Source organism: Carassius auratus, chromosome 10, assembly GCF_003368295.1.
Source record: "Carassius auratus strain Wakin chromosome 10, ASM336829v1, whole genome shotgun sequence".
In the NCBI taxonomy this organism is placed as follows: Eukaryota; Metazoa; Chordata; class Actinopteri; order Cypriniformes; family Cyprinidae; genus Carassius; species Carassius auratus.
In genome coordinates, this window is record NC_039252.1 from 20,621,515 (window position 1) to 20,649,487 (window position 27,973).

At 37.0% G+C, this 27,973-nt stretch overlaps 1 protein-coding gene across 6 annotated transcripts; it reads left to right on the plus strand.

The window, feature by feature from the left end:
• LOC113110274 (AP2 associated kinase 1b) lies at positions 1–27,917 on the plus strand. 6 transcript variants are annotated; one of them, XM_026274364.1, is made up of 21 exons: positions 1–994; positions 4,039–4,157; positions 4,655–4,763; positions 7,662–7,804; positions 8,027–8,148; positions 9,338–9,419; positions 10,453–10,585; positions 11,890–11,993; positions 12,159–12,244; positions 12,325–12,491; positions 13,440–13,522; positions 13,939–14,256; positions 15,886–16,061; positions 16,201–16,421; positions 16,766–16,846; positions 17,302–17,361; positions 18,483–18,587; positions 19,209–19,310; positions 19,984–20,094; positions 20,422–20,523; positions 26,543–27,917. In XM_026274364.1, the coding sequence occupies exons 1-21, from the start codon at positions 829–831 to the stop codon at positions 27,142–27,144; spliced, it is 3,192 nt and encodes a 1,063-aa protein (XP_026130149.1). In that variant the 5' UTR covers positions 1–828; the 3' UTR covers positions 27,145–27,917. The 6 variants fall into 6 exon arrangements, with proteins under 6 accessions (XP_026130149.1, XP_026130154.1, XP_026130151.1 ...); XM_026274369.1 differs by lacking the exon at positions 26,543–27,917 and adding an exon at positions 21,582–23,287; XM_026274366.1 differs by lacking the exon at positions 18,483–18,587.
• Positions 27,918–27,973: the final 56 nt, after the last annotated feature.

Sequence of the window (27,973 nt, forward strand, 5' to 3'; positions counted from 1 at the left end):
CACGCTTCCGGTGTGGTTTCCGGTTAGCTGGCGCATCTGCAGCATCCGAAGCCGCAGACGAGAGACGCCATGAACAACAAGCTCAGTTCTGCCTGAATTTATTTTTTTCCGATTAAAATCAAACTGCATCCGTTCACCGTTCACCGGCAGGCCACCGGCGGAGCGCGCAGATGAGATGTGTCACGCGTCTGAGCGCGTTTTGCAGGAATGCTAGCGTTAGCGCCTAGCTGAGTATTTGTTGAATTTAAATTATTATTCTTTTTCATCAAACAAGAGACGAATCAATATTATTATGGACGTTTAACAAATTAAATTATCTATTATTGTAATTAATATCGCATGTCATCTGCTTTTCTGCGAAAAGTGGGTTGTTTTTTATAGGTTCTCATGAGCTGCACAGCTGGCTGATGATGGAGAGTTTGACTTTCATCCAGCAAAACAATATTTTTTCTTCGCTTCAAGTTTGAAGGTTAATTTTTCAACAGGGCTTAAATGTTTACATTGATTTAAGTATTTATATCGTGATAAGGGCCCGTGTCCCATAAAAAGACACTAGACAAACACTTAAATCATATCAGGTCATCGCTGATAGATGCTTTTTATTAGGATATACTCAACTGTGATGTATTAATTTAGCAGATATTCCTGTTGTTTTCGTTTATTAATACGTTTTTGTTGCTATACGGTTCATTTAAGCTTTGATCAGAACCAGAATTGGGGTACGAGTCCATGTTTGACAGTCACAGCTGATCTAGACCTCTAGAACCAGAACAACCAACCCACTTTCTTATAGACTCGCATAAGTAGTTAAGGGATCTGTGATACATCATGAAGAAGTTCTTTGACTCCCGGCGGGAGCTGGTGGGCTCTGGACCCGGTTCTGGAGGTGGAGCGGGAGGTTCTGGATCCTGCAGCAGTGTTGGTGGGAATTTTATCGGACGGGCTTTCACTGTTGGAAGACACCAGGTCACTGTAGAAGAAACTCTGGCAGAAGGTATGTCAGATTGATGTTTAATATTTTCCTTGCAGGCCCCTTAACACAACATTTTAGTTAACAAACAAAATAAGTATATTTAGCTTTTAGCTATACAATATTTAATTGGAAGAATTGATTTTTGAAAGTCCATTCTGTCAAAAATTATTTTTAAAAATCCTTATCCAGGGCTCCAGACTCATTCTTCCCTCTGGTCACTATTCTGCGACTAACTTCCTCAGTTGGTCGTAGGAGCAAGTTTTTTATTTATTTATTTATTTATTTTTGCATTACAACATGGGATTAATCAATGCATGCTGATGAACTTTTATCATATTTTATAGTTATAAGGAAAAGAAAGTTGTCCTCATGTGAAAAACAGCAGCCACAACAGCACTTTTGTTTTATTAAATTTGTTCCTTTCTATTCGAAACATCCCCAAATGCGTTAACTGTATCATGAAATATCTTGATTTTCACCTTTATAGATTATATTGATCTAGAGTGGGTGATGGTCAAAGTAACCTAATAATGTTTGTAATGTAGTCATTTTTACCTTTAAGCTGAACTATGTGCATGTATCTTAGACACACATTGTTCTTGCTTCATCCACGCAATAATTCTATCAGAGCATAGCTCACTTTCACTAAAATATTGAAATGCTATGCCGATTTGTAACGACAGCAAAGTGTGGTTTGAATGCCCTGTCCTCCAGCTGAACTGGAAGTTTTGATTGGTTTTGCACCCGAGTCAGACCTGTCTGTTATTGTCTGAAGCGCAGGGCTTTACTCCTCATTTTTTTTTTTTTTTTTTGTAAATACTTTTGGTGAAAAATAAATGTAGTGAAGTTGAATACTTTAGTTTAATTTTTCTAAGTAAAGGTACCACAATTTAGTATTTGTCGTTAGTTACTTTCCACCTCTGCAGATAGCCAAATTTTATCCAGTAAACATGTAGCGTGACCTAAAGGTGTACAGTGGTTAGATGTATGAGCATGTTTGTTTTGGTGCTTTTAAATATAATTTTTTTTGGCAAAATTCACTTAGTGCACCTTTAAGACCTAAATTACTGTGTTTGTGAAGATGCTTGCAATAAATAAATGCTGTTTTGACGCTCTTTGATGTGGCAGTACAGATCACTGTCAGCTGCGTGATCATCCCTACGTTTCTAGTTTAAACATGAAATAAACATTAAAATCCCATGCCTCATGTCTTCGCTCAATCTGTGTTTGAATTAAACAGCGTGTAAACAAAATGTTATGTAGCAGTGCATTTACCTAAGGAAAGTCATCAGTGTCCACGGCTCGTTAGTTCGCTAGAGAAATGAAGTCTAGAAAAAAGCATTTCGCGAAATATTAGGCTGTACTCATATTTAAATTTACCCTTTAGTGATGTCTTATTTAATGTAGGTTTAAATAAATCTGTTTGGAATCAAGTTATGACAGTCACTGTGAATGAATGTATTTCAATAACAAGTACAAATCATATTTCAGAAATTAATTTAAAGACTGCGTTATGTGCAGTTTACATGTTTGCATAGAAGTTGAGTGTTGATTAATTTATTTTAAAAATAAATAGTAATTTATGTTTGGGCTTTGTTGTTCATTGTTACCTTATAGTAACGTAAAAGGACTTCCTATACTTCAGAGCATAAGCTGAGGTAGATTTTTATCCCTAGGAAAATTTGTATTCTAATTGAATTCATTTAAAGAAAAATCAATTTGTTAAACAAACAACTGTTTAAAAAAGAACAGTTGTACCGAAACCATACTGAACCGTGACGTTAATTTTGTTTACCATTACACCACTATTAAAAATGTGTGCTAACAATGTTTTCATGACCATGTTGCACCGCAATGTCACATGACTGTGTAACCGCGATAGAAACGATAGTCCAAATTCTCCAGTCGGTTGACAAATTTCTACCAGTTAATCTTGTCTACCCAAGTTTCCAATTTTGATAATATGAAATGTTTCTTAAGCAGCATACTAAATGATTTCTGAAGGATCATGTGATAGTTATGATGCTGAAAATTCAGCCTTGCATACCAGGAATAAATTGTACATGTATATAGAAAACTATTATTTTAATATGTATAAACTGTATATTGTGTATCATGATTTTTGATCAAATAAATGCAGCCTTTCGTGAGCATGAGACAAAACAATAAAAAAATCTTTCTGGCCTCAAACTTGTGATCAGTAGTGTATGTAAATTCTAACTTGATGTTGATTCAAAGATCCATTTCTAAATGAGGAATTTAAGGGCTCAGTTTACCCCAAAACAAACATTCTGTAATTATTTCCTCTCCCTCATGTTGCTTTAAACATGCTGATTTTCTTTCATCCTCAAAAGGATATTTAGTTAAACATAATGCTACTTTTATATCACACTATGAAAATAAAAGCTTTCCAGGGGCTGTTAAAGCTTTACAAATGTTTAAAAAAAGCATCTTTGTGATGTATCCATGAAAGATCATTTAAACCGGTGAACAACATGAGGGTGAGCATTCAGTGCATCATCATGAATTCATGTGTTATCGCTGATGTCAAGGAAACAAAAAAGGAAGGTTTACTCAGTTTAATTTGATTTCCAGTTCACAGATGGAGCTAGTAATGAAGTTAATGAAGTTAATAGACTTTCAGGCCTGGCGCATCTCGGACTCATCTGTCCCATTTAAACACATCTCAGCATTTTTCCTCCGCACTGCAATATAAAACCCCAATAACATCTGCTTTGCAGAGAGCTAACACTGAATGTTTGACTGTTTCTGTAGCGCTAGATCCATGATGAAATGTCTGCGTCCTGCATTGAGGAATAACATCCTGCACCACGTTATGCCAACACAGCGAATCTGATGTCTGGCTGGACATATCAGCATGTACTATAACATATTCTGTCTGTATGCTGTTCACAAACAAACAAACAAAAAAAAAACAGCCCACAGGTTTCCTGCTGTTTCCCTCATGGTGGCAGTGTTGTGGTATAAATATCTTCTAACTATTCCAGTCCTCAAGCTTGTTTTCAGCAAAACAGCCCAAACAACTGTGTTTTCGCCTTTTGTAGGTGGCTTCGCAATCGTCTTCCTGGTGAGGACCAATCAGGGGGTGCGCTGTGCCCTAAAGAGGATGTACGTTAACAATGAACATGACCTGCAGGTCTGCAAGCGTGAGATCCAGATCATGGTGAGTGTGATGTAATGTCTACTGTGCTTTAGCAATGATGACAGAATTGATTTCTAATTCTAAACTTCCTATTCGTCAAGACAATTCTATAAAAGTATTAAGCACCTGTTTTCATTGTTGTGGCTAAGAAATGTTTCTCGAGCACCAAATCAGCATATTAGAATGATTTCTGAAGGATCGTGTGACATTGAAGACTGGAGTAATGATGCTGGAATTTCAGCTTTGCCATCACCAGATTAAATGATATTTTTAAATAGAAAATATTAAGTATTAAATAGAAAATTGTTTTTAGAATTGAAAAAAAAGTATAGATTTCACAAAATGTATTTTCTTTTATATAAATGCAGCATTAGTGAGCGCAAGAGACTAAGAAAGAAACATTAAAAGCGTAACCCCCGGATATTAAACATTAGTGTAGTGTTCAGAGAGAAGATTTTTGTGATGTCTCAGTTTGAGCTCATTGCTTCTCTTTCTGTTCTTGGTGGCCTGTGTTCCAGCGGGATCTCAATGGTCATAAGAACATCGTAGGTTTCCTGGACTCCAGCATCACGGCTGTAGGAGGTGGAGACGTGTGGGAGGTGTTTATCCTCATGGACGTCTGCAGAGGTAAGTCTGCTCTTCAGCCCCACAATGCCTAGCTGCACACAGCCGCCTTGTGCTCTGTGTGGGAAAACAAACACACACCTTGCAAAGAGTAAACACGTACCACCTAGATGGCAAACAGTGTTTAAAACCAAGGGACTAAAAGCTACAAAACTCCAGTGTTTGCCATGGGTCTTTCCAAAGAAAAGTGAATAACCAGTAAGCTTTCCTTTTTCCAATTTTATTTTATTTAAAAGGATCTCTCAATTATTTTACACATCTAGTTGTCAGTTTTATCAGTGTTAGTGTGAAAGAAAAAGCACTTTTTAATTACTGTTTAATACAAGTGAGTTTGTCCTTGTTTATTTTATTGTTGTTTCTCGTCAAAAAATAATAAAGAACTTTGTCATGTGCAGAGCTCCGTTTGTCACGCATCTTACGTAGGTTAATAAAAGTTCTGTATGTCATGTAATATTGTTCAGTTTTATTGTTGTAAGAAAAATAATGAATCCACCATTTTCAAAGAAAGGGAAGGATGTAAAGATCAAATGGTAAAAATGAAATCATGAGCAACAGATCCTGAACATCAAAGACAAATATCTTTTATTGTAATCAGTAATGATGTTGTCTCAAGTGTATTTATCCTTGGGAAAATGTCTTCATATCATCCCTAATCTCCATTTGGCAGGATTTATGCTGTTTTTATGCAATACATCCACCTGAGGGCACCCTTTAGATAGATTTCAGTCTTTCATGGTAATCTGACATAATCTTTTCTCCTAGTCTTGTTGTTTCTTGAGAAAGCTTTTCATTTATCAAATTGCTATGTCATTTCCTTACAGCACCTACACAAAGGTACTAAACCTGACTGGGGCATGCGTTCAAAAAAGTTTTCCTGTCTCTTCATCTGAAAAGCTTTCAATGTCTGTATTAGTTCATTTTGTGCAAGATGTTATTGTAAAGCCCCAATAGGTGATGGATTCTTTGATTCTTCCAGAAGAGCTTCGAGTGCTCACAAAAGGTCAAGTGTTTGGATGTATTGAATGTGCTATTGATGTTTACAAGAAACTGATTCAGATCAAACATGCTTGTTAGGGAGTCAATTAAAGGCAAATTGGCTGGCTATCACTCTCTATTCTAATTTTATGCCTACAACAAACTTGTCCCTTTTAGACTTGTACTCTACTCTATTCATTAACTAACTACTTGTTTTCTTAAAAAAAAAAAATCACAAGCTTTCCTAATCTTTTTGTATTATATCTCTTATCTTATTATGTATTACACAATTAAAAAAAGCAGAAAAGGTCTCTAACATTAGCTTCCTCTATTCTTTTTCTATTCTATCAGTTTTCTTTTTATTTAATATATATATATATATATATATATATATATATATATGTGTATATATATATATATAGGAATAATAATAAAAAAAACCTTGCTACATGTACTGCGTTAATTTAACTGAGACTTGTTGTTAGAGCTCTTGCATATCATTGCTCTTTTGTTGATTTTGATTACTTTCACTGTTCTCATTTGTAAATCGCTTTGGGTTAAAGCGTCTGCTAAATGTAAATGATTTCTGAAGTACTTACAGATGGATTCAGGGACACATGTTTGTGGTAATATCATGAGATGTATCCAAAGGGAAATCTTTAGGTAGTGCTTTTGAAGGGTTAAATCTTTGTCACAAATCTTAAAAAAATGTATTTTAAAAGATGGCATCAAATTCTAATATGTGAGCCTGGACCACAAAACCAATCATAAGGGTCAGATTTTTGAAATTGAGATTTATACATCAGCTGAATAAACAAGCTTTCCATTGATGTGGATTGTACGGAGCCCCTAAAGGGACACATGGTGGTGGGAAAAAATTGGGGTGGGAGGAAAAAATATTTTATACAATATATTTTGTTTACAACAAAAATATTTCTACAACTTAAATGGTAATCTCAATTATATATTAACAAATAAGCACAAGTAAACCTGCATTACCAAACAAGACCACAGGGGGATGCCAAAGGACTGCATATAAACTACAACGGATCCATTCAGAACCATTAAACACCGAAATAAAATGAAAAATGAAACCATTCTGAATGTGCAGAAACTCTGCGATCTGAAGGCAACTCAACTTCATCAGTAAAAATTTCCTCTTTCAGAACAAGCAATAGTGTCTGTGTTTGGAGCATCTGATGCCAAGTGTACATAACCATGATCCTCACAAACTTCTCCAAAACACACAAGCATCTCACTGTATACAACTACGAGAATATACTGAGCTGTGTTCAAGCAGAAATATGATGTTTTAGTGAACAGTGCGCCAACCACTCACATAAGTGACCCTGAACCACAAAACCCACTAAATATTTGGCCGATACAAAACTATTTGATAAACTGGAATCTGAGGGTTCAAAAAACATTGAGAAAATCATCTTTAAAGTTGTTCAAATGAAGTTCTAAGCAATGCATATTACTAATAAAAAATTAAGTTTTGATATATTTCCAGTAGGAAATGTACAAAATATCTTCATGGATCATGATCTTTTTATAATATCCTAATGATTTTTGGTCACTCTGTATATGATCTTTTTATCACTCCATATATTAGAAAATACTGTCAAAAGTCAGAGAGAAGAAAATAGGAATAAAATATTGTATAAATCAGGTGAATTGTATATGATAGATGGTACTGACAAGTACAAAAAAAACCCAGATGCAAATAAAAAAATTGTAATAAACACTTGAATGGATATTTGTTTTCTTCCTACTAGAAGATACGTTATGGAAGCAACGTAGAACAATAAGCATGCATGAAAAAAAACGAAAGGCTGCAGTGTTATCAGTGTTATTTCATCGGTAGCATTGATTTGGTGCTGAAGTATTATAAAGTTTACTATCTCTACATTTGTTTGTGTGCAGGTGGTCAGGTGGTGAACCTAATGAACCAGCGTTTGCAGACGGGCTTCAGTGAACAGGAAGCACTCCAGATCTTCTGTGACACTTGTGAAGCTGTGGCACGTCTGCATCAGTACAAAACTCCCATAATCCACCGAGACCTCAAGGTAACTTTATTTGCAGCTTTGTTTTCTCTGCTCTTCCACTCCACTCTTTGTGAGTGAATATTTCATTTTGAGTCATTGATGGAATGAATTATAGTTGACAGCCATTTGTGACTGACCGTTAGCATGGTAAAAACTTATTTCATTAGGTGGAGATGTGGTATTTTACCGGAGGGTATTTTATTTTTTCTAAAGATCACCTGTAATATCGGTCTCTCTTTGCAGGTGGAAAACATCCTCCTTCATGACCGAGGACACTATGTTCTGTGTGATTTTGGCAGCGCCACCATGAAGTTCCAGAACCCCCAGAGTGAAGGAGTGACTGTGGTGGAGGACGAAATTAAAAAGTAATTCTTTCCAATCAGCCTGTTTCTGTGAATTTTCGAACCAGTGGCAGTCTGTCAAAAGAGATTTTACTCATAAAAATTAAGTTTTAATCCATTTCAAAACCGTTTGAAAGTTTGGGATTGGTAAGGTGAAGAAGATTAATACATATATGGAGCAAAGATACATTATATTGATTAAAAGTGACAGTAAAGATGTTCATAATGTGTATGTGTACAGTCTAGATTTCAATTTCAACTTAAAAACGTTTTTAACAACAATTTGAAAAGCAGCACAATAACTGTTAGCATTGATAAAAAGAAGAAATGTTTAATGAGCAGCAAATCAGCATATTAGAATGATTTCTCAGGGATCACTGAAGTATGTGACACTGAAAACTGGAGTTATGATGCTGAAAATTCAGCTTTGCTTCACAGGAATAAATTGCATATTAATATAGTATTAAAGGGTTAGTTCGCCCAAAAATGTAAATTATGTCATTAATAACTCACCTTTATGCTGTTCCAAACATGTAAGGCCTCCTTTTATCTTCGGAACACAGTTTAAGATATTTTAGATTTAGTCTGAGAGCTCTCAGTCCCTCCATTGAAGCTGTGTGTACGGTATACTGTCCATGTCCAGAAAGGGAAGAAAAACATCATCAAAGTAGTCCATGTGACATCAGAGGGTCCGTTGGAATTTTTTGAAGCATCGAAAATACATTTTGGTCCAAAAATAGCAAAAACAGACTTTATTCAGCATTGTCTTCTCCAATGTTGAGTATATACTATACTAAAACTATTAGTGCTTTTTAGTGCCACTGTTTGTAACAGGATTTTACTTTAGTTGTTTTTGTAAGTTACTACTGTTTAACTGTACTATTTATACTTTAACCTAGAATTTGACATTTTAATGTATTGACATTCCTATTAACTTTTGGATGTTGACAAATTCCGTGTGATGTGCAATTGCTATTGATAAGTGTTTAGTAAATGAGTCGATGTAAATAATATTTAACACATTAGAAAACTGGCATAAAATATACTTTATTGTCTGCTTCCAATACCGCCGACATTATACTTTCATGAATTAAATTTGAAAAATAAATAAATAAAGTGAACAATTTATGGTCACAGATATATCACGCTTTTTATTTTTTTAAATAACACTACTTAGATTACATTGTTTTATAAAAATGTCTGTTTTGTTTAGGTACACAACACTGTCCTATCGCGCTCCTGAAATGGTGAATCTGTACAACGGCAAAATCATCACCACTAAAGCGGACATCTGGGTAATTAAAAATATCAGAGATATAAAATCATTCAGCCATTCAGGGGCTTTATCATCCCAGTTTTGAATCGATCTTCCATGCCTAAATCAACACCTGAATGGCTACTAGGTTACTGGTTATATTAATGTCAGCGTTCTAGAACCAATTACAGATTGACCAGACTTTGTATTTAACAAGTATGTGTGGTGTCAACTTTTGGTATCATATTGTATGTACCAATGGGGTTTTACACAGTGGGTGAGGAATGGATGCGCAGTGTAAATAGAAGCCAGGTGACTGACTAAGGGAAGACCTCCCTATCTCAATTCAAACAGCTGAGTCTTTTTGGCCATTTTCAAAAAAAATCTCTAAAGGCACATCTTTGTGGCCAGCACCTGAACAACTAATCCTAGCAGTTACCTATACAATTCTGTTTCCATTCTATTCCATTTTTATATATATATATATATATATATATATATATATATATATATATATATATATATATATATATATATATATATATATATATATATATACACAAATAAAAAGCCCTAGCTATGTGTACTTTACTAAACAAACTGAGACTTTGTATACTGTTGCATCTGTTGTTCTCATTTGTACAGTAAGTCGCTTTGGATAAAAGCGCCTGCTAAATGATTAAAATGTAAATGCTGTGGCTCATTAGAACAGAAGCTCAGATTTATGTGGAAGAGATAGTACTTGATGCTTTATGCATTTGGATAATGTACTGTAAGTGTAAAAGTCAGAGAGGAACAAAATTACAATTTTGGTTTTGTGTACCATAAACTTGAAATAATAAAATTCTACAGAAAGATAAAATATGTCTCTTAAAGAATACAACGAGAGTATACTGGTTTTCATGAATTGCCTTTGAATGTATTTTCAAAGTCTTTCAAAATTACAGTAATCTGATATAAAAGGTGGAAGTAATGTTTCATCATCTTTATTTAAAGCTATTATATTATAAATCAAGAGTCTTTTCCCCCTTACTGTGTAATGACTCCCCCCCCCCCCCCCTCCTTTCTTTCAGGCATTGGGCTGTCTGCTTTATAAACTCTGTTTTTTCACATTGCCCTTCGGCGAGAGTCAGGTGGCCATCTGTGATGGCAACTTCACTATTCCAGACAATTCTCGGTACTCCCAGGACATGCACCGTCTCATCCGTGAGTATTGCCTCTCTCTGCTCATGTCCCGGCCGCACTAGTTTTCTGTCTCTGTCTCACCACTGGCTCAGTATGGCTGTGGGTTGCACTTGAAAGTTATAGTTCAGCCAGAAGTGACATTTTTTATAGTAATTACTCGTGTAATTTCTTTCCTCCATTGTCCACAAAATTGAAATCCTTGAAAATCCTCATCATTAATGAAAGCAAATGTGACTCATTAGGAAATTAGATTACTTGTGCAATCTAAAATCTCAAAGCAATCACTGTAAAAGTCAGTTGTATACTATATATATATAGACTTCTGAAGATATGAAATAGCTTTATGTTAGTAACAGTAAAATATAAATCAGTATCTTCTCCTCTTGTACAGTAGATGGGCGAGTGCGGTTGCAGGCGGCTAGAGACTTGTGTGCGGGATGTGGGAGAATAAGGGTGTACTCAGACTAGACAATCTTAAAGGGTTAGTTCACCCAAAAATGACGTTCCAAACCTGTAAGACCTCTGTTCATGTTTGGAACACAGTTTAAGATAGTTTAGATTTAGTCTGAGAGCTTTCTGTGCCTCCATTGAAAGTGTGTGTACGGTATACTGTCCATGTCCAGAAAGGTAAGAAGTAGTCCATGTGACATCAGAGGGTCAGTTAGAATTTGTTGAAGCATCGAAAATACATTTTGGTCCAAAAATGACTACTTTATTCAGCATTGTCTTCTCTTTTGGGTCTGTTGTGAGTGCGACTGCTGTAACTGTTGAAGTACGATGCTGCGGACGTGTTTTCTTGGTTTTTGGTGCATCAGAACCCAGCACTCCACGTTTTATATGTCTCTGACACAGCCACTTCAGGTCTTGCAGTCTCCACTAATTTGTTGAATAAGTTGTGATAGTTGAGGGAAACATAAAAAATGTGCAGGGAAGGGGGTGCACCAGGACAGGTTTTAGAACCACTGCACTAGAAGCCACGCACGGGCATTCTTCGTTTAGCCATCCCTGTCTCGGCTGGAAGAGGTGGGCCAGAGTGTGATTCAGTTATATATTTGATGACGCCCATCCTAAGCAAGTACTGATCAACATTCCACACCCTCTTGTGACTCGTGGCTTGTCTGTATGTGTATTCGGAGCCTGTGAGCAATTAAGACTCATTTTTGGATGAACTATTCTTTCAACTTCCTTGTATCAATAAACACCCTAAACACTAAATACCGATCATCTGCTCTGCTCTTCTTCTGTCGGTCACATGGTGACACTCAGTCTCTGTTTCTCCTGCTCTCCCTCCTCTTTCCTTCTCTCTGTGGTGGTGATTTTGTCAGGGTACATGCTGGAGCCTGACCCTGATAAGAGGCCTGACATTTATCAGGTGTCCTACTTTGCTTTCAAACTGGCCAGACGGGACTGCCCTGTCCAAAACTTTAAGGTTAGTCTTTTTTTCCTTCCTCTCCTCCGCGGTCACTCTCAGCCTGTTGTTGGGTCAGTGCTTTTACTTCAGGGATCAGTTGCTGGATTGGGTGCTTGTGTGTGTCAGCCTGTAGGAATGCCTGAAATCATAAAAACAAGACTAATCTGAAATATGTCCCCCCAGAATTCTCCCATTCCTGCTCAACTTCCTGAGCCAATCCGAGCGAGCGAAGCAGCCGCAAAGAAGAGCCAAGGCCAGACCAAGGCGAGGTATTTGTTCAGAGACTCCATAGTCCTCTGTGGTTGGTAAATTTAACCTGAAATTTGTGTCTCCATGTTTTGTCTCATAGACTTACAGACCCCATTCCCACCACTGAAACATCCATCACCCCACGCCAGCGGCCCAAAGCAGCACAATCCCAGTCCCAGGCACTAGGGGGCATCTTGCCCATCCAGCCTGCTGCCCTGACCCCACGCAAGAGAGCTAACATGCCCGCTGGGGCTGCCCAGCCGATAGGTACCAATATTATGAACTGTTCTTCAACACCTACATGTATGTGAGCATAAAATACACTTACAGCTACAGTATGCCACCTCTGAACCAATAGAAGAACTGAAACGTAATAGCTTTCTTGTTTGTTTCTGAATTTGTGTAATAAATGTTCGTCTTACCATAATGAACATGCTATTCACAGATTTATAGTAAATATTAAATTCTTATTTGAAATAATAGATAGATGTAGATATTGCATTGTTGAAGTCCTAGTTTACAGTAAATGCTGCTCCGCACAAACTGTTATCATCTACATGTGTGGAGCATCTTAAACTCCATCTCTGCATATTGCAGAGTTGGGTTTATTATAAAACACATCTGGGAAGTCAGCGTGCGCCATTTAATATGATTTGTATGGTAAATACTTTTAAACCTACACAACACAGGAGAATACACCAATGTCTTTCTCGATATGCGAACTGTTCATCGCAATTTCAAGAGAAAAACTCATTGCCTCAAATTTTTGTTGAGAAGTAAAGGCCAAATTTAAAGTTAAGGGAAAATTTAAATTAAAGGTTTAAACAATATTAAACTAGGATTAGATTGCGCAGTAAAGTGTAAAGACAATCGTCAGGCCATCAGGCGCCCTCTGCAGGCAATTGTTATAATGCATAAATTACTTCAGTTCTATTGTTTATAATACATTATGTATTTTAACAATTTATTTTTCTTTTGATACTTTATTTGAACCAATTAGCATTGCCTCATTGCTATTATATATGGATTTTGAGTAATTTTAAAGGCTATTTAGATATCTTTGTATTATTTATATAAAAACAAAACTGTTACTGCAACACCCCTAATAATTTTTTTTTTATAAGTTTGACTGATTTCTCTTATGAGATATTAATATTCATTCAACATAAAAAAAAAATATTAAAATTGCACCATTGTTTTCTGTATGTTTCTTAGCTGTCAGCTTGAACTTGGCTCAGCCGGCTGCAGCGCTACAGTCTCAGAAAGCCCAGGCATCTCCGGCTCCTCAGCAGAAAATGGTGAGTCTCTTTACTTTGCTTGTACCCCACTGCACTAATCAAAACCTACAATGCTCAGCTCTTTTTAATTTTATAGTCTATTACAGAGCAGGAATTTTAGGATAAGGAAGATAAAATGGCATAAAAGCAGTGTAATGCTGTTCTAATTTAACTTCATGAAATTTAATTCCATAACAGATTGTGTTATTTCAAAGATTACTGATTTCCAGTTTGTAAGAGGTACAGATAGGCCCACCTCAAACTCACTTATTGATTGTGAGAGATACCAATCTTTTTTCAAGTCTGGGTGTCACCTTATTTGAATTAATGTACATTTCTGTTCCAGCCTGTAGATTGCATTTATTAAACTAAAGTAACTGTGATAGGTAAAGGTCACATTTATGGTTCACATCATAGTATGGTTGTCTGTGTGACAGCCCGTGCAGCCCATCCCCATCACAGCTGTGCCTGCAGTAGCAGGAGGGGGTGTTCCAGTTGCAGCTGGCAGTCCCGCCCCTCAGAAAGCTGTAGCCACTCCTCCTCCATCCAGCCCCGCCCCACCCACCGCACCTGCACGGAGCGCCCGTCGTAAGCAGGCATCTGTGGCTCTGCAGCAGCCGGTGCCCATCCAGCCCAGTGTCACTCAGCCGCCTGGGGCCCCGCCTCCAGCACAGGCTGAGCCTGCAGCAGTGCCGCCCACTGTCCAGCAGCCAGCACCTCAATCCCAAATCAGCCCAGAGAAGGCAGAGGAGAGGGTAATCACCTCCATCGTGTGCATGCTGCTCTGTCCTTCAGATAGATTCACTAATGATGCACCTTATGAAGGGGCTGTGCCTTATCAACCATTGTGTTGCCTCCATCTGTCCATCATTGGTTTATTTTGGATCATTATAGATTGTTTTGATTGTTTGTGTGATATTTGTTTGCTCATTTTGGTTTATTTGCTCTTCAGATTGTATAACATTTGTGACCAACAATGTTTTTGTTTAAATAATTAGAATTGCAGGCTTTCAGTTTTGATTTGCTGAAGTGTTGTTAATTTTATGGTTTCAAGCAGTGATGCGCGGGTCAATGTATTAATAACCCACACCCGACTGATGTTTTCAACTAACCCGCCCGCAACTCGGACCACAAAAATAAAATATTGAACCCGACCTGCTTCCTGACACGCATTTTTAAAAAGCAGTAAATGCTCATCGTAGCGTCATTGGTCCATAGGAACGTAAGCAAAACGAACTAGGTGAAAAAAACAAAAAAAAACTTAATATATTATAATTTTGTTAAGAATTATAAAAAATCGTCAGTAAGCTCATAACTTTTACTTAAAATAGTCTAGTCTGGCTATGTCCATTTGTATGTTTCTTCAAGGTCAGCAGACATTGAGGCTCGGGTTTGTTCCGATCCGAGCTCGTGAGCGGAGAGCGCATTTCTGAATATCCCGATCCGCTCGCTCATTCCGTGGGGTCTTGCTCAACCCAGAATGGCTTGCTGGTTCGAAAATATGCAAGGATTAATTTTATTGTTTAGTAATAAACTGGTGTTTTCTGTGTTGCTGCAAAGATGACGTTGACAATGCAGACTCGCCATGAACGCCAGAGAGAAATGCACATTTCATATGGATTACATCATCAGAGAGTAGCCCATTTATTTTTGTTTGAATATTTTAGTTTAAAAGAAGACATTTCAAGCTCTCTGTAATATATAGCCTATCTTTCTCAAATCTGTGAGGCACACGCTGAGTTTAGTTCACATGCGATGCATATATTTGCTTCTAATTTATTAAATACGGGCAACTGATAAAACATGGATCAAAATTAAGATACAATTTATACAAAACGAAAATCTTTTGAAAATAGTTTTCTATAAAACAAAACTTAATGAAATCGAGAAAATCACGTTTTACCAAATTTTATCTTTGCTGCCTCCATCTCTGCGTGCAGTGTGTTCTTGATGAAAAAAATAGTTAAAAATATTTACATTGTGAAATATTACAGTTTAAAATGACACTTTTCATATTTTATAAAAATGTATTCCTGTGGTGGCAAAACTGAATTTTTAGCAGCCATTACTTTAGTCTTCAGTGTCAAATTATACTTCAGAACAGCATTTATTATTATATTTAAATAACCCCAAACTTTTTAACACCAACCACCAAGCAATATTGGAGTCTGACAACAATTTTGTCTCAACAATTTTTTATAGACAAATGTTGGGAATTATGTATCAGTTTTTAATATTTATTTCTTATCTGTATTCACCTTTGGTTTTTTGGAATTCAATTCATTAAACTCATGCCATTTCAGTGCATCTAAATAAAACTTTTATGTCCCAATTCTCTGAATTTTAAGAGTTCATACTTGCTTATCATGCTGTCTTTTCCTCAGCCTGTAGCCCCTGGCCTTTCCCAAACTCCTCCTTCGTCCCCTAGGACGGCCCAGAAAGCGGGGCACAGACGCATCCAGAGTGATGTCACACACAGCGCTATGTTTGGTGTTCCGGTCAGTCAGTCCACTCAGCAGCTGCAGGCGGCCACAGCAGAGGCCAGCCTCAACAAGTCAAAGTGAGAAATCTAATGTATAGATGTAGTGAGAGACACTGCTATTATACTCCCTACTTATCTAAAAATAAATCATTTGACATCTTTGAACCTACTTAAATCTATTGTCTGTGCACTTGTTTCTTAATTTGGGCAAAATTAGGTCAGCCAGTGCCACCCCATCCAACTCTCCCCAGTCCTCCCAGCAGAGTGTGTACCAGCCTGCACAGCAGGGCAGCACTTCTGGTCCTCCAGCTCCTGCCTCAGCCTCTAGCCTGAAAAGCCCCCCTGACCAGCCCACCTGGAATCCCTTTGGTGATGACAATTTTTCCAAACTTACAGCTGACGACCTGCTCAACAAAGACTTTACCAAGTTAGCTGACGGTAACTTCACTTTCTCACAGACTGCTGTATTATCTTATTACATCCTACACTATATATGTGTGTGTGTGTGTGTGTGTGTGTGTGTATATGTATGTATGTATATATATTTATATATATATATATATATATATATATTTATATATATATATATATATATATATATATATATATATATATATATATATATATGCATTTGCAAATATACACAACTACATTATTATATATTATATATAAATGTGTGTGTGTGTGTGTTACTGCATGTTGTACTATGCATTGGTGGGTGTGTGAGAAATGAATTTTGGAATTGGATTATCAATGTATTAAAGTATTCCTGCTGTTTGTAGAACCAGTTGAACCTCTGATTGCAGCTACTGAGAGTCTTATTCCTGGGCTGGAAGCTGCAGAACCTGCTCCTCCATCCTCTGGTAGGTGTACTGTCAGCACTAAACTAATGTTCCACTCTTACATGAATGGAACTGAATTGAATTCACTTAACAAATATAAATCATTGTGAATATATTGTAGATGACCCTAATAAACTTTAATGGTGACATGGCTTCTTTTTTTTGTCTGTATTTGGCCATTGTTATTCTGTTCATTTTCTGTCAATCTCTTAATCAATCGCTTAATTTCTGTATCATTTATGGCCTCCCACAATGTATGATGACACATGTTCAGTGCATCTGAGCTAGTCGAACTGCAGGAATCAGCAGGAGACTCCTGTTAATATGAATCAAGGCCCACCAGTTACCTCAGCATCCCTGCTGAGTCCACCTGCTTCCTTTGTTTAAACTGATGTTCAGCATTTAATGTCACCTAATTCCAGCAATTCTTGACCACTGTAGTATTTTCAATTTTCTCTTTCTCTGCTCTTATATAGTTGAAAGACCTGTTGACATTCTGGGCTTAGAACTGGGAGCTGGTTTGCTAGCTGTACCAGGTAATCTATAGGTCCATGCCAGCTTTATGTGACCTCTGTGCACCTTAGTGGTCACCACACACTGAGGTACACACTCCACAATATCAATGCTTTGAAATGTTGTGATTCACAGTAACAGTTTTGCTACCAAAGGCAACACTAATGTACTATTTAACACTTTTATATTTTCCAACAATAAACCTGTCACTCTTTGGCCTTTTCTAGTAATTATATATATATATATATATATATATATATGTATATACGTATATATATGTATATACGTATATACATATATATATGTGTGTGTATATATATATATATATATATATATATATATATATATATATATATATATATATATATATATATATATACACATATATATATGTATATATGTGTGTGTATATATATATATATATATATATATATATATATATATATATATAAATAATAAAAAAGTAATTAAAAGCAAAATAACAACTACGAATGGAAAAAAGAAACAAAATATAAATTATATATTACATCTGTTTGTGCTTTTTCAGATATTCAACAGCATCAAGTAAATATTCAGAAATTGGAAAATATACACAACTAAGTAAATGCAAAAAAAGTTACTGAAATTGTCACGTGATATCATACGTTAATACTGTTTGACAAGAAAGACATACCAATACATTTTATTGGTTTATTTTTTTGTGTATCTTCAGGCAAACTTTGTGTTAATGTTTTATTTGTTGATTTTTGTCCTACTTACTGCATTTACTACATCAGTACTGCATACTTAGACAAGCCATCCTACCTCTAATGATTTTTGTTTATCCCATTCACTTTTAAAGTTCAAAATACTTTATTGTCATTCTAGTCAAACAACAAACAATGTACAGCAGAACAAAACTGCATTTCTTCAAAACCACTGCTGCTTTTACATTGTTCTCTACCCGTTTTGTGCAGTGTATAATTTAGACCCATCGATAATTCCTCAGCTGCTTATTTCTGTTTGTTAAAGTTTTTCTTTTTCTAATCATCAGCCTGGCTTTCAAATCCTCCATTGTCATTTCACTTTACTCCCAGTTTCCACACGCTTGCATTTCTGTGTTTATTCTGGCTAACACTGGCTGTTTTCCCTGGCTGGCTTACAGAGAAGCTGATAGAGGGCCTGAAGTCTCCAGATACTTCTCTCATGCTGCCTGATCTTCTGTCCATGGCTGACCCTTTCGGCAGCTCCATGGATGACAGTAGAGATGGTAACAGCTTTTGCTGATTCTCTCTCTCTATGTGCTTTTCTTTTACAAAAGCTAAACTTAACACTGTCCTGTTCTCTGAGACAAATTAAACATTCCACTTTTTGTTGTTTAATGCAGATCAAGCCAGTTCCTGAATTATTTGTAATAGCTTACAATTTTGTATTTTTGCCACATGAAATTTAACTTGATTTATAAATGTTGAGATCATGTGAAATCAACACACAAAAGGCTTGGACAACAGTAAGATTAGTTTAAGGGATTGCATTGGTAGAAAAAACAGAGTGAAATATTGCTTGGTGATGGGTCCTAGAAATATTGTGTATATCAAAAAGATGAGGGGGCCAAGTACCGAACCCTGAGGTACACCTGTTGTTTGTCGATATGACATGCACACCTCTTCTTTCCAAGATGACTCAAAGCATCTGTATATCATGTAGGGCTCAAAGTAGCGAAAGGAAGTTTTTATGATGTCCAAGTCTCTGTGTTGAAGGCATCGTACAAGATCCAGCAGAATGAAACACAAATCACTGGTTTGAACATTATGAAAGATACCAGTGATTTGATGTAATGAATAACTTTATTTATTAATTTTTTTCTTTTCCCACTCTGTCTTATTCCCAGTCAAAACGGAAGTGTGTTTGGACTCTCTGATTCCTGGCTTGGAGCCCCCTCAGACTCAACTGCACCCTGTGGAGGCTGAACCAGCATCATCAGCACTGGCAGGTACAAATATGCATCAGAGACAGATGAGCCTAAGCCTAGCATTTTATCACCTTATCAAATACATAAGTGGTGGCAGAATGTTTTCTTTGTGTGAAGAGATTGGTCGAGACTAGCTGATTTTAAATTTAAAAAACAAGGGATACTTTTCCCCCATATTAAGGATGCAGAACATTGTACTTTAAGCAGGTAGATGCAGAGATGCTCAAAGGGGTCATAAAATGTTCACTACACTATTGACTGGACCTTTTTTACCAATGAAATTTAGCTAATTTGACTATTTTAAAATTTAGAAATAAATACTTTCCAGACCATATTTTTCAAACCGAGTGCAAAAAAGGCACTTTTTGAACCTCCACAGCTTTCTGACAGATGTTAAACACATGACTGTCTGCATTTTCACGTCTGTAAGGCCTGTTTGGTGTCCAGATGGGACAGGACAAACTTTGTTTGACTCAGCAAACCTAAAAATACAGCAAAATGTTCCAGTTTCATTTTGAGAGTTGGAAAAGAGTAGGAAATGGTCGTACCAAAAAGTCAAATTTAGTTTTCACAAAAACCTTGAATAAGATTAAAAGTGGATTTCATAAGATATGACCCCCCTGATTTTTTTATGTAGATATTAACTTTAAAGTTTTCATGTGTTTCCCTGGTGCTGCTCCCCACTGTGCTGTAGACCCTCTAATTGGAGACGACTCCTTGCTGGGCTGTTCTCTCCCCTCTGGCTCTGCCTCATGTCTGGATGACTTTGCGCCTGTCTCAGGAGGCTCTTCCCAGAATATACCAGGTACAACATATATCACTTTTTTTTTTTTTTGCTGGCATTTATAGCTTATGTGACCTGGTGAGGCATGTAAAGAGCTTTGGAATGGAACTGTTAAGTGCATTTTATTAAAAATGAAAATAAAATATTAACACACTACATACACTTTCTAGACATTTGTTTAGGTTTGGTAAGAGTGTCGGCCAAAAAACATTAATGTGATTGTTTCAGTGTTGACATCATGCTAACAGTGCTGTCTTTTTCTCACCCTTCTGTGTCTCTCCCTACCACCACCCTCTTAAATCTTTTACCCGTGAACTATCATTTGCCCCAACCCTCATCGCCTCTCAGCTGCAGACTGTTTGATCTCAGGCTTTGAGCCTCCTAGCACTCAGACGGCCAATGAAGATGAATTTGACCCCATACCAGTAATGGTCTCCAAAAACTCTCAAGGTGAGCTTTAGGAACCTTTTTATTTTTTAAGAAGATGATCAAGTGGTCAATTTGTGTCTTGCTCTCATTTTAATGACAAGCAGTTCATTATCTGTATATGAGAACTGTATAGTCTTGAGCACATTCTTTGTTTGATAGGTTGAATTAAACAGAAATGAGATTAGTTATTTTGCACGCTTTGCATACTAGGTTATAGAAATCCTTTAGAAATTCTATTTCCACATTTCATTTCATTCCAGTAAGGAGTATTAAAGTACTTGAAGTATTTTAAAGTGAGCACCTGGTCCTAAGTATATGCTGAAAAAAAATATATATTTTTTTTCATTTTATACAGTTTATTGAAAAATGTTGAATGTTGAACTGGCATCTCTACATTGCCAGTCTGTATTTTTTTTTATTTAGTCCTCTTAATAGTTACATAGTAATACAGTTCATTTTGGGTTTGACATAACAAAAGTACTTTACTTGTGATTGCAATTAATTTATAACAGAAAAGGAGTTTGTTTTTATTATTTGGCAGTATGTATGTTAGTTTCATATACTGTATTAATATCAGTTTTTTTGAATTAATTATTTTAATTGTAGTAATTTTATTGTTTTGTGATTTTTTTTTTTTTTTTTTAAGATAATTCTTTTAATTTAGTTGTCAATGCAGCATGTTATTTTTATCTCATGTCTATTTAATTTCAGTTTTTAGGAGTTTTTCATTAACAATAACGACACTGAGAAAAAAAAAAAAGCTTATGTTTTTTTGCCCTGACTTGATTGAATTCATCTCATATTTTTATATGTTCCCAGAGGTCTTTAACTGAATCAAATACCATCTATAATTCCTTCATAGTTTATTTGAAAGAAATCCCAAAATTTTTACGAATCCCAACCCTAAATCATGTTCCCTCGTGACAGTCTCTCTTGACTTTTTGTGAGCGCTAACTTACCGTTGTGTCTCTCTCTCCCTCTCTTTTCTGCTGTCCCCTTCCTCGGCCTCTCCTTGTCTTAATTTGGCTGTCCTCCCTTTCCTTCACCCCTAACCTTCCTGTCAATCTGGCCTCTTTTAGGAGGTCACTCTCGCAGCAACAGTGGCAGCTCTGAGTCCAGCCTGCCCAGCCTGGCCCGTTCCCTGCTGCTGGTGGACCAGCTCATCGACCTCTAGACCGTACAGATAATTCCTGCAGTGCTGAAGATGACGCCATCCGCTGTAGTCTTCTGCCTTTAACCATGAATCCTTCCTGCTTTCCTTTATCCTGTCCTCCACCCACACTCTTTTTCATCGTCCATTTCCCTCTTTAATCGGTTTTTCATCATTCCGTCGCTTCAGTTTCTTCCTGTTCATCACATCTTGTGTTTTATTTCTTTCCCTGCTGCTGTTGTCCATCAGTTGTCGTCATCATCCCCATCATCGCTCATTTGATTTGACACACTCAGCTTTGCTCTCCTGCACCATGACATTTATCTCCCTGATGAGTTTACGTTCAACTTGTTTCTAACAAGTCTGGTGCAACCTTTTTCTAGGGGCTCAAAATCCAGTTTCCTCTGGCATCCATATCTGTGCTTCCTTTGGACATGCATATTTGACTGTCACACATCTCATCTGCCTAGCAGTCAAGAGTGCAAAATCGTTCTTCTCTTTGGTCTTTTGCTGTGTCTTCAGTATTACTCATGAAACCCGTCTCGAGATTAAACTGACATGGGTTTAGACTCATGCAGTTGGCTCCTTCCAGACCAAAATTAAAGTACAAAGTGAACCAAATGTTTACAGACAGGAGTATTTTCGCTGGATGTTTACAGACCGGCAGGTAGGCAACACAGCTTGTGAGAATTTATCTTTGCCCAGACTGACCGCAGGGTACGAACGGATCATAATACTTCATGTAGAGTGATTTTAAATCTTTAAATCTGACTAGAAGCTCCTCATTGCCATTAGTGGTACTTGTTCGCCATCTCACGACCTCCATATCATCATTCCTCTGTTATTTCTTTGTAAATAGCTCTATTGATGTTGTACGTTGGCTCGAAGCAATGTAAATTGTTGTATATCTGCAGTATCTGACTCTCCCGCCCTCAACAGTGATTTGTTCCCCCTGTGTATAAAGCATCTGGTCCAAATGTCCAGCAATTCCTTCAGAGATGCCCGTCTTACCCCATAGTATACATCATTGTGAGATAATTTAAAAGAAATATTTCATATACGGTTGAGATTCTATGTGAATATGAATAGAATGGTAGAGAATGAATGTATGAATTGAGTATTCATATATAAATGCAGATATGTGTATACGAAACCTATTTAAGAGAAAACTTTATCTCTTTGTTCTGTGTGTTGAGACGTGTTTGCGAATGTAAATTGTCGGTTTCATCTAACGGCCAAATCGTCATTGCTGAACAAAGTCAGTTGAGAAAAGAGGACAATCTTGAAGCATGGTTTGACGGCATTCGTGTGCAAATCGACTGGATTTGTTTTCAGTTTGCGTTGCCTTTTATTCTCCGATGTATATAATTGACAAAAACAGGTTGTAGTCTTGAGGGAAAAAATACTCTACGGTCCTCAATGCTGTACGTATACAATCCATCCTTGAATCTACTGCCCGATGCCATGCTTTCTTGCACAGTTCTCGTGAATCAGACGCATATCGAAGCATGGCAGTGTTTATCAATATGAAGTTAAGACATGTCTGTGGCCAATCTTCATATCAGTACTGTACGTATGTGTTTGCGTGTATGTGTGGATGTGCAGTAAATAAATAGCTAGTCTTAGGTGTTGAAAGTGGTGAGGTCGTTCTGTCTTTGACATGGTTTATCTGCTTCGTTCGAACAGCTGGACCCACAGCATGCACCTCTGTTTCAAGCACAGGTTCTCTTTTCATTCACTGAGAGTTATAAGACTGCTCAAATTAAGAGCATGGAAAATCGCTTTAATGCTGTACGGTATTAGCAGAATCTCAATCAGTGTCTGACACATTAGGTGTTTCTCAATGTCAAGGAAGGATCCTCGGAAGCCAGTATTTCGGGGATGCTACGTCATCGACATCCGTCGAAGGACTGTTCCAATGTCGAGGATCCTCGGAATTTCAACCAAGGACTGAGTCCTTCGTTCGAAGAATATCCCATACATAGGAAAGGATGCATATGTGTATCCTTCGTGCTCTTCGCGCTCTCAAATCACCCACAATCCTATGCGCGCAAAAATGTAAAAAATGTCGAACGTTAACGTAGTCGGAGCGTTAACGGTTTTTATTTACGTTACCAAACATTTGTTATAACTGTAGTAAATATAAGTAAAGTTTGACGTTTAAATGCCAGTACAAATTACTACTTTATTGATATTATAAATTATACAAATACAAATGGTTAACTGAACCGGACCTGTCATTTAATAATTGGTTGCGTCATCTGCATTTATTTTCTAAATAACTAGTTAAGTTGTCCAAAGTAATTTAATGATACCATTCACAGCGTTATTCAAACAGACCTTTTCACTGAGGTAATGACGCAATTACGTGCACTTGCTAGCCTTTTCCATTTACGTGTTCTCCGTATGCTAAAGAGGAGTCTCACCTATAGCCTCTGAAGGAAGTGACTTGGAAGGATCAGTCCTACCAAGGAAGTATCCTTGACATTGAGAAATGCTTTGTGTAAAACAAAGTTCTTTAATCAGGTCGAACCCCCCCCCCACCCAAAACCACCAGCTTTTTGACATTGCTGAATCTGTAAATGCCATTGAAATGAGTTCTATCATAAGGGCAACAGAAGTAGGGCTGGGCGGCCCCATAGAGATTTCCCATACTGCTTACTGTTAGATTAAATATGAACGACTTTTCCCATGCTGTCGAATTTGACTTGCATGATCACATTATTATTTTAATAATAAATAGCATAAATATATATAACATATCTTAGGCTCACCAAGGTTGCATTTATTTGATTAGAAATACTGTAAATCTGAAATCTGTTTTAATATATTTTAGAGTGTCATTTATTCCTGTGATGGCAGTTGAATTTTCAGCATCATTATTACAATCTTCAGTGTTGATCATTGGGTAATCATTCTAATATGCAGATTTGATTCTCAATAAAAAATATTATTATTATTATCAATATTAAAAATAACGTTGATGTCTTTCCGTGGTTGAAACACTGATTTAGCAGTTACATGAGGCATGAGATGTTCAATCATGTTTATTCACGTTAAAACTAGTCGTACAGAGGAAGGAAACGGCTCTATACAAATACGTGTACCATTACACCCCTAATATACACACACACACACATTTTTGATTTCCAACTAATAAATGTATTGTGACACACACCTTAATGTGATATAGAAGTTTTTAGTTTTCCCGCCCACCCTAAAGTTCTGTAATTAAAACAAAGCAACAAGATGAGAAAACCATGAACGTCAAGCTCATGTTGGCATACAAAAACTGTGGCTATTTTACGCGGCGTATTGTTAGGTTGGAGGCATTGGCGAAAACCTGCAGAACAGCACTGCACGTCAGGAAAAGAGATGCTGCTGGGGCTCCGTTACTGATTTGTTGTTGACAGTGTCGACTACGAGATCGTTCTATACACTGGCCTCTCCTCTGTACAGCCGTCTGCAGACTCTCATGTTAACCTATGCAATCCTAATGCTTCATCTTGTAGTTCTCAGTAGAGGTCTTTGCCCCGTGGGTAGTGTTTGACTTGTGGTGTTGTGCAAAAATCAAAGATTCCTTTTATGTGCTGTTTTTTTGTTCAGAGAAAAACGATATTTATGACCATGTTTATCCCCGGAGTTGGAACCTCATTGGTCTCTGTAGCAAACACCCTCAGCCCAGTGTTAGAACAGTGATGGGTTCATGTGCACCTTCTATTTTTGTGGAAACCAATAAACAAAGAAAGGGGTGTTAAATAAACATGTAAATGTGAATGTAAATTGTGCCGGTGTTCATTATTTATTTGTTGAAACAGCACTCTCAGCAGCCTTCTAAATGTCAACCACTGTTGAACTATTATTTCTGTTTATTATCTTTATTATTTATATTAATTTAATATTTAATATTTTAAGTTGATAATAATAATGTAATATATAAGTATGAAATGTTGTTGTAATATTTTTATTAGAATAGCTGTAGTAGTAGTAATCAAATACATATTTATATAAAAAAATACAGATTAAAAAAATATTTGTTTAAATGTAATTATAAATAATACAATTTTCAAATTAAAAAATAAATATATATATATATATATATATATATATATATATATATATATATATATATATTTAAAATGTCAATGTTTTATAATGATTTACACAATTGAATTGTATTTTAGCCTTAAGAGTTTGTCGCTCTGTTCAACAAAAGAGAAAAATGGGGCCATTTGTTTTAATTATTAAAAACTGTATAAACTATGTTAAAAAAATATTTAGCATGAAATCAAATACAACTGCTATCTTCACCATAATTTTTTTTAACCATTTTAATCCGTTTACGTATTTTAAACATTTTTATGAAGGAAAAACATTTATCTTTTCATATTTTTTTTTATTTTTATTTGTATGGTGATCCTCCTGCCACTTACACTGCCTTGTCTTCTCCAGGTAAGATTTCTTCTTTCATGTTGAGGCTGTTGTCCGTCACCTTAGGGGACATTCTACAAAACCTCTTTCAAAGACATCTAGGTTCTTTTAAAAAAGATCCTAAAAGATTCTACTTGTTGCAGCAAAACGACATATTTCAGCATTTTAACATGAAGATAAAGTCTTTATATCCTAATATAGCATTTATTATAAATGTATGTCAACTCTGCAGGTTGAGGGGGTTGGTTAAATGTTTGTGACTGTAGGTAACGGGATGTTTCGAACAGAATCTTGAGATTTTTGTCATTGGTACACTGCAGTTTTATGGGGAAACGCTCATCAGTGGTGTTGACTGTTGAATGTGCCGTTGTTAAAGACCTTAGGTAGACATGTAAACAGCATTTAAAAATGTAATCTCCACAGTGAGTCTTTAATTTGTCTGCTTATTCTCTTTTGCAGAAGATCTGCCTAACATCAACGGCTACGATTCTTCATCAGGAGCCAGGAACATCCAGAGCTCAGAGGTTCCTGCAGAAGAAGACGAGGTTCTGCACGTGTGCGGTGGCTCAAAGCTTCTGCTGCTGGACTCCAAGCTCCTCAACACTACGTCTTTCAAACTCTCGCCATCGTCCTCCCCAGACGTCTTCTCAAATGCTCCATTCCCTGGGTGTGGACGAGACGGTAGGGACATCTTCACCAGTGTGCCATTTCCCCAACTTCAGCGAGCCCATCCGCAGCCTGACGTCTTCCTCCAGGCCCCGTTCTGCAGGAGGAATGATCTGTCTGGACCGCAACATGTAATGAGGTGCTCGAATGGCAAGGAGCCCATCCGGTCCCATCCACCCGTGCACAGTCAAATCCGGTTTCCACGTTGCGTCGAGGCTCCAATGCCCCAGCAGCCCATTGCTGCCCACCGCGTGGTCTCCAGCGTGGGCCAGCAGGCGGCTGTGAGCTCCGTCCCCGTAGGCCCACTTCATTCTTGGACGGTAGGTGTTCGAGCAGTGATGGACCCATTCCTGGCAGCCCCATTCCATCCTCGGGGCCCATTGGAAAAGCCTTAACATTTGAGAAAGTCACTAGCGCCCCGTCCGGTTGCCCCAGTGCTTGGACGTATCTGTGGAGGAAGCAAATCTGGCGTAGTCCATCATAAAATGACGACCTCAGTCCTCGTGACGCCATCTGGCATCACCGCAGCACTTTAGCTCAGCTTCACTACGATGTTCTTCCTCTGTGCATCGCTTCATCAGACATTTAGAGAGGGATTTCATCTTTTGATTATGATATACATTCATGTATTCATCCATTTCTTTTCTTAACCGTTTTAGTTTTTTTTTTATATCATACATAGTAAACATTTTCTTACTTTTTATAGTGAGTCCAGTATTAAAAAGGACAGCAAATGTGAAAATGATGGACCTTTGTAACCCTGTTTACTAGCGTTTTTGTCTAAGACAGTGGCTGAGAGGAACAATTCAACGGTTTTTAGGCTTTTCAAAGTATTAACTTGCCTTGTTGAGTCTAAAAGTTGGGGAAAAAAATATCTAAAAACTGATGACAGAATTGCAGTGAGGCCTTATGACAGATAAAAATTGTCTGGAGAATCACATTTCTTTGCTGTTCTTGTCTCTTTCTTGATCCCAAGGTACTGTAGGCGCTCCAAAGCTGGACTGGAATAGACTGTAAGTAACTGACAGTCAGATCCACACCGTCTAAAGAGGTGATACAATTGAAGCACTTTTACAATCTGTAATCGTGGATATAGTAGTTTTGCTATATTAAAATCTGCTGTATATTCACTGTATATACTTTACATGATAAATCCTTTGTGTTAAAAGGTCTTGTCTGTGTTCCTTCATAGCTTACATATGAGTTACAGGCTGAATGTATATT